The sequence below is a fragment of the Cupressus sempervirens genome, chromosome 9 (genome assembly GCF_028749045.1).
Source record: "Cupressus sempervirens isolate cs-2001-9-10 chromosome 9, ASM2874904v1, whole genome shotgun sequence".
Lineage (NCBI taxonomy): Eukaryota > Viridiplantae > Streptophyta > Pinopsida > Cupressales > Cupressaceae > Cupressus > Cupressus sempervirens.
Window position 1 is genome coordinate 435,330,285 of NC_143126.1, and position 7,875 is coordinate 435,338,159.

Genomic DNA, 7,875 nt, shown 5'->3' on the forward strand with positions numbered 1-7,875 from the left:
CCATTATTGAAGTAGCACATAATCTGGCTTTTGGTTAGAATTTTGGTTCTATTTGCTGTTGTATTTTTAACATGACCAGCTGAATCCACTATTGGTTCACGATTTATATGTTCTCAACCAGGAGCTATATATACATAACCCAAGTACATGTTAAAGAAATCACCAAGCCATTTAAAATCAATATTCATTAAGAATACATTAGTCTTCAACTTGTGTATCATGGCTTTCCAATTCATGTCGCCTATTTCAATAGCATTGCTAATTTTTGCTCATTGTATTACACTGATCTTTGCTGCTGATGATCATAAAGTCTTTAAGTTCCTTCAACAGCCCACTGTACCCTTGCTGAATTACTTGAGAATTACGAATATTTCAGAAAGCTATGCAAATCTGTATGGTGCCCAAAACCAGGATGTTTCTCTGGATGGCTCTTCTGTTACTCTCACAATAGATAGATCAACTGGTAAGACACTATTTTGTACCTCCTATGTTGCATATTTTAGAGTAAAATATAGAAATTTTTATGTTGAAATTGGAACATGGGTGATTGCAGGAAGTGGGTTCAAGTCAAAAGAGGCTTACATGTATGGCTTCTTTAATGCTGCCATCAAACTGCAGGCTGGATATACTGCAGGAGTGCTTACTTCCTTCTAGGTACGTTTTGGTTAAATTTATTCATGCACTTTTCTAACAGTTTTAAAGATTGCATATATTGGATGACTTAAACATCATTCATTAAGGTTTGATTATAGATTAAAAATGTTAAATAGTCAAAAAAAGACTTTTTTTTTTAAACATGATTTTTTCTTAGTGTATGATGTTTAAGATGACGGTTCTATACCACATTAATGAAGTTTGATATACTAGACTGTAAATGAGAGGAAAGCTGCAAAAGTTTTGTCGATTTACAGTTCATTAATGGATATCCATATGTTGGATATCAAACAATGAAGTCTATGAAGGATGGCACGACGAGATAGACATAGAATTCTTGAGAACAATACCTGGAGAACCATATACACTGCAGACAAATATTTATGGAAATGGTACGGGAGATTGGGTTGAACGAATCGGTAGAGAGCAAAAGTTTCACCTCTGGTTCAACCCAACTCAGGATTTTCATAATTATTTAATTCTATGGTCACTTCAACAAATTTTGTAAGTCTACTCACAAGCCTTTATTACTTGGGCGTCAATTTTGGTCAATTTTGATTATTAACACTTTTAGTTTAAAAATCAAGTCTTAGTGTGTGATGTTTAAACTTTAGATATTACTTGTTGAACATCTCCATTTTCTTGAACAAGTGAAGGTTATAAAGTTTGTTGGTGTGGTAGATTTTTGGTGTGTGAAAAATCAACTATTGCAATCATTAATTATTAATCTTGTATCATAAATGATTATTAAACTACTGAAAATAAATTTTCAGCTAATATCGAAAAATAACACAATTGCAACTTCACTTATAAAATACGGAAAGAAATGTGCAACACAATGAACACAATAGTTTTGGACAAATTGTCCCTAGAAAAAAACCCCTAAGGGAAAACCAGTTCTACAGACGAAGAATTATATTAAACTTCAGCAAATCAAGAGATACAAAATTCCTTGCCTCTCACTGGCAGAACTCTAACAACTTCCTAATTTCTCCCACTAATATTCTCCACTGCTATTCCCACGCTAATACTGTGCCCTTGCTAAGACTGCAAGATTGTTTGCTAGCACTGCAAACTTACAAACTCATTTGCTAGCACTACTAATGTTCCTCCAAACTTCATCTCTTGTTCTTCCAAATGCACCTCAGACCCCCTTTTATACTACTTCTATTGGGAAACCAATGGCCAATATTGATTTACAATCGATAGTCGAGATTAAAACAACTTAACAACCCTAACCAAGTCAGTTTTTAGTTGTTTCCAAAAGTGGTCAATTATTTAACAAATATTTGTCTCTAACCTAACCAATTAGTTAGAAAAATAATTACTTGCTAAATAATAAAAAATGGATGAACAGTTGTCCAAAGCTAACTAAACTAACACTCCCTCTTAGCGAGGAAACTATTCTGCATGACACCTAACTTATCTCTGAAGAAGATAAATTTTTCCTTCTCCAATGCCTTAGTCAAAATGTCTGCTACCTGCTCTTCTATAGGTATGTATTGTAGCTGGACAACTCTCCATTGTACACAATCTCTGATGAAGTGATATCTGATATCTATATGTTTAGACCTATCATGAAACACTGGATTCTCAGACAACTTAATGCAACTCTGATTATCACAATTTATCACAGTAGTCTCAACCTTCTGACCAAACAAAGTTACTAACAACTTTCGAAGCCATATAGCTTCACATGTCGCCATGCTAGCTGCTATGTATTCTACTTCTACTAAACTCAGAGCCATAACCTTCTGCTTCCTGCTGAACCAAGAAACAACTCCTGATCCCAAGCTGAAACAACACCTTGAAGTGCTCTTTTTTTCTATTGTACTTCTTGCCCAATATCCATCAGTATAGCCTATCAACCTGATACCTTCACCTCAAACATATCTGATCCCATACTCAATTGTACCACACAAGTAATGCAATACATGCTTCGCTGCTATCCAATGCATTCTCTTTGGTTCAACCATGAACTCACTAAGAGAGTTAACTGCAAATGCTATATTTGGCCTAATGTTGACCAAATACATAAGCGAACCAATCAACTATCTATATAAAGTGGGATCTACATCCTTCTCTTTGGATGTATCTACCTTCCTATAATTTATGATCATGGGTGTAGACATGGCTTTGCAATCCTCCATCCCATATTTCTTCAAGATTTCAATGCAATATTTCCCTTGACCAAGGAAAATCTCCCCATCTGTCTGCCACACTTCCATGCCTAGAAAGTAGTGCATAAGTCCCAAATCCTTCATCTCGAACTCTTCTACAAGGTTCCTCTTGCAATCCACTATGAGCCCTAGTGAACTTGTAAGAAATAGATCATCCACATAAAGAACAAGAATGAGAATCTCACTCTCAACCATCAAGTAGTAGAGGTTAGCATCCGCTTCACTCTTCACAAAGCTCATTTTTTGCAAGTATGTATCAATGTGCTCATACCACACTCTAGGAGCCTACTTGAGTCCATACAATGCTTTCTTCAATCTACACACGTGGGTCTCTTTGTTGTGTGCTACAAAGCCTTCTAGTTGTTCTATGTATACCTCCTCCTTCAACTCACCATTAAGGAATGTTTTCTTGACATCCATTTGATGGATCTGCCATCCCATATGTGCTGCAAGTGAGATTACAGCTTGTATAGAAGTATACCTAGCAACTAGAGCAAATGTCTCCTCATAGTCTATTCCCTCCTTTTGAGAGAACCCCTTTTCCATGAACCTCGCCTTGTATTTCTCGATGCTACCATCTATACTATGCTTTATCTTATAAATCCAACATGATCCAACAATTGCTCTATTTTTTGGTCTAGGAACTACCTCCCACACATCATTCTACATTATTGAGGAATACTCCTCAACCATAGCATCTCGCCAAACCTGATGCTCTATAGCCTCTTGATAGCTAGAAGGCGCTCTATCTACCAACTGACTAACTAATGCCACATAGTCATTGAGCTTGGTTGGTTTTTTTTATTGTCTAGTACTCTTCCTAGGAGCTTCCACAAACTCCTGAGTATCCCTTTGTGTATCTGAAACCTCATGGTTCCTATTGCCAACTGTAGAGGATGAAATGTCAACCTTTGAGTCTTCTAGATGCATTTCTTGTTGCTCCATACTCTATGAATCTTCACTACCTGAGTCTACACTCATACTGGTAATTGTACTTGAGATTTGCTACCCTTGACTCAGTCTTGGAGCTTCTATTGGCTACTCACTCTGATCATCTGCTGGCAAATCTATGGATCTCTTGAATGCCTTTTCCTCCATGAACTTGACATCACATCTAACAATAATTCTTTTAGTCCCTGGAATGAAAATCCTATATTCCTTTGAGGTCTCACTATACCCAACAAAGTACCCCCTCTCTACAGTCTAATCTAATTTTGTACGTGTATCTCTAGGAATATGACAATATGTCAAACTCCTAAATATCTTGAAGTGACCAAAATCTGGCTTCTTCCCTTTGAAAGCCTCCTCTGGTGTCATCTTCCCTAGCACCTTATGTGGAACTCTATTCTAAATGTAGATTGTTGTATTACATGCCTCTGCCCATAAGTAATTGGGCATGTCTTAATCATGTAGCATAGCTCTTGCTGCCTCCAAAATAGAACGGTTCTTCCTCTTGGCAACTCTATTCTACTATGGATTGTAAGGAACAATCCATTCTCTCTTGATTCTTTCTCTAGTACAGAACTCCTGGAAGACGTGTCCTTTTTACTTGCCTCCATTGTCTGGCCAAAGAACCTTTATCTTCTTTCCTGTCGAATTCTCCACAAGAGCCTTAAACTCTTGGAATCGACTGAAAATCTCATCCTTAGTCTTCAAGAAGTATATCTAGGTCTTTCTAGAGAAATCATCAATAAAAGTAACATAGTACTCATATCCTCTAATAAATTTCATCAACATTGGTCTACAAACATCTGAATGTACTAGATCAAGAACACCCTTAGATCTGGTGTGACTCCTTGGAAAAGATGCTTTCGTGAACTTCCCCAACACACATCCCTTACATACATCGTCGTGCTCTATGCTTACCTTTGGAACACCTATCACCATCTCAAGAAGCAATCTAAGTGCTCCATGATGAATATGGCCCATCCTCGTATGCCATAGCTCTCCGAGATCTCTAGGATTACTGCTACTCATGAGTGCCTTAGGAGTATCAAACTGCAATCTATAAAGGTGATCACTCCTAACTCCAATGGTTATGGGTGATTTACAATCCTTATGCTTAATTAACACATTCTTCCCTCTAAAGAGTACATTATACCTCCTATCCTAAAGAACAGATATAGAAATCAAATTCATACCTAAGCCTGGCACATACAACACATCATGAAGTGGAATTATCTTTCCATTCTCCCTCTAAAACTGAATAGTCCCTTTCCGAACTGGGTTGAGTTTGGACAAGTTTTCCATAGAAATTTGGATGTTGGTGTCCTCCTCCTTGTAACTAGAGAAGTAATCTCTAACTCTTGTCATATGAAATGATTCCCCACTATCTATATACCAAACACACTGTGAGGTTGAGCTAACCATACAAGCTGTGAGTGCAAACTCATCTTCCATTCTACTGAAGAGTTCTTCCACACTTTCTGAAGTTGTCACCTGCTTCTTACCCTTCTTTCTCCATGGGCAATCACTAACATAGTGGCCAAACTTGTGACATCCAAAGCACTTGACCTTAGAAAGGTCCTTCTTGTTCTTCTCACTTTGTGAATTTGATCCTTTGCTAGATCCCTTCTTTGCTTTCCCTTTACCCGCAAGGGCAACGTTCTCTTGTTCCACCTCAATTTTTTTACTCTTGTTGGCCCCATTGACAAGACTTAGTCTAAACTCCTCCTGAGTGAAATTAGTCCATAGTTTATCCCAACTCAGTAAAGTATCTCATCCACTGACAACTTGAACAAAGACACTCCATTGTTTAGTAAACCCATTTAGGGCTATTCTCACTAGCTTGTCATCACTAGGGCTATCTCCAATAGCTGCTAACTCGTCCTTGACAATTCTAAGCCTTGTGAGGTAACTTGTGACATCTTTTCCCTAGTTCATTTGGGTATTCTTTAACTTCTCTCTAAGAATCAACTTCCTGTTGGTGGTAGCATTCTGGTACAGATTCAAAATGGCATCCCACATCTTCTTCGCCCTATCTAGCTCTACGATATGTGGAACAATATGATCCTTGACACCATCAAGGATAATCCTCCTCACCTTAGAATCATCCTTCTAATGTGTTGCAAGCTATGTTGCATCCATTGGTATAGGTACAACACTGGTAGCATGATTCTTGATACCATTCTCTTCCAACAATAAAGAAATTTTGGCTTTCTAGACACCAAAATTCAAGACACCATCCAATTTTTCTTAATCTCTCAAACCAGCTACAGCCATCTCAAGGGATTAAAGAAATAATAAATCTAAAGAGATCAAAATTTCATTCCTAGGCCAAAACTCTTCTACCCTTAACAATGCTCTGATACCATGTGAAAAATCAACTATTGCAATCACTGATTATTAATCTCCTATCGTAAATGATTATTAAACTGCTGAAAATAATTTTTTGGCTAATATCAAAAAATAACACAACTGCAACTTCACTTATAAAATATGAAAATAAATGTGCAACACAATGAACACAATATTTTTGGACAAATTATCCTTGGAGAAAAAACCCCTAAGGGAAAACCAGTTCTACAGATGAGGAATTATATTAAACTTCAGCAAATCAAGAGATACAAAATTTCTTGCCTCTCAATGGCAGAACTCTGACAACCTCCCAATTTCTCCCACTGATATTCCCCACTACTATTCCCACGCTAATACTACACCCTTGCTAACACTACAAGACTGTTTGCTAGCACTGCAAACTTACAAACTCATTTGCTAGCACTGCAAATGTTTCTCCGAACTTCATCTCTTGTTCTTCCAAATGCCCCCTAGACTCCCTTTTATACTACTCTTGTTGGGAAACCAATGGCCAAGATTGATTTGCAATCGACGGTCGAGATTAAAACAACTTAACAACCCTAACCAAGTTAGTTTCTAGTTGTTTCCAAAAGTGGTCAATTATTTAACAAATATTTGTCTCTAACCTAACCAATTAGTTAGAAAAAAAATTACTTGCTAAATAATAACAAATGGATGAATAGCTGTCCAAAGCTAACTAAACTAACATGGTGGACAGTATTCCCATAAGAAGGTTTCCTAAAACAAATAGGCTTGGAGTGATATACCCATCGAAGCCAATGTCAGTGTATGCAACCATTTGGGATGCATCTTGGTGGGCAACAGATGGAGGGAAATACAAGGTGAACTATACATATGAGCCATTCCTTTCGAGTTACACCAACTTCCAAATGATTAGATGCCATGAAAAGGATAACTACTATTCCAAAGTGCTCTTGGATGGTTTCTTGGTTTTCCTAGAGCTGAATAGAAGGCAGAGGAGTTTATCGGCATTTGTGAAAAAGCATTACATGGTATATGATTTTTGCCAACATTCTCCCACACCTGAATTCCTATCTCAGCCAGCATTCTGATGGACTTTCATCAAGAAAATTAGTTATTAATTAGTCTTCAAAATGAAAGGAGGCACCCATTATTGAACCCCATAACTAATAACCTTTTTACCTTGCTTAGTTTCACATATGGGAAAAGAGATGTTATATACGTATTCATAGTCTAAATAAAAATAACTAAGTGATGTCCATGATGAGTCAATTTATTGCTTTTCATTCTCATTATGTATCCATCTATCCTCTCTACAAATTGTACCATTGACTAAATTTAAAAAAAACTAAAACACAATGATTTTTTTTTGAAATTTTTAAGTTTTGATCTTCATGATGTGTATATTTTGTGATCGAAAACAATAAAAATTTTGACAAAATTTTTGTGAATCTAAAAAAGAATAATATTTTATTTTGTCTTTAGTGCATTTTGTTTGAGATTAGCCAGTGCCTTCAAAAAGAGCATGCTTTTGAATCTAGGATCTTATAAGTCATGTTCTGTTCTAATATGTAATTCTACAAAAGAGTATGCTTTTGGATATGAGATCTTGCATGTAATATTTTGTTCAAATATGTAATACTACATTTATTTTGTTATTTCTTGGTCTTTTAATTGTCATGGCTTACCAAAATAATGGATTTTGGAAATAAATTAGTATTGGCTATGTTATAGTGTGTGGTATGTGTTCTTAAAAATTGTA

General features: G+C 36.4%; 1 protein-coding gene across 1 annotated transcript; it reads left to right on the forward strand.

Moving 5' to 3' along the window:
• The first annotated feature begins 219 nt into the window (after positions 1 to 219).
• LOC149539161 (putative xyloglucan endotransglucosylase/hydrolase protein 32) lies at positions 220 to 7,204 on the forward strand. The gene is made up of 4 exons (XM_089802523.1): positions 220 to 463; positions 554 to 650; positions 934 to 1,158; positions 6,862 to 7,204. Exons 1-4 carry the CDS (start codon positions 220 to 222, stop codon positions 7,202 to 7,204), a joined length of 909 nt encoding a protein of 302 aa, XP_089658649.1.
• The last annotated feature ends 671 nt before the right edge of the window (positions 7,205 to 7,875 follow it).

Bases quoted from the DNA above. Each gene is read 5' to 3' on its own strand.
- LOC149539161 (XM_089802523.1), top strand. From the start codon at position 220: ATGGCTTTCCAATTCATGTCGCCTATTTCAATAGCATTGCTAATTTTT. The intron at 464-553 runs GTAAGACACTAT...GGGTGATTGCAG, and splicing joins CACAATAGATAGATCAACTG to GAAGTGGGTTCAAGTCAAAA. The intron at 1,159-6,861 runs GTAAGTCTACTC...TATTCCCATAAG, and splicing joins TGGTCACTTCAACAAATTTT to AAGGTTTCCTAAAACAAATA.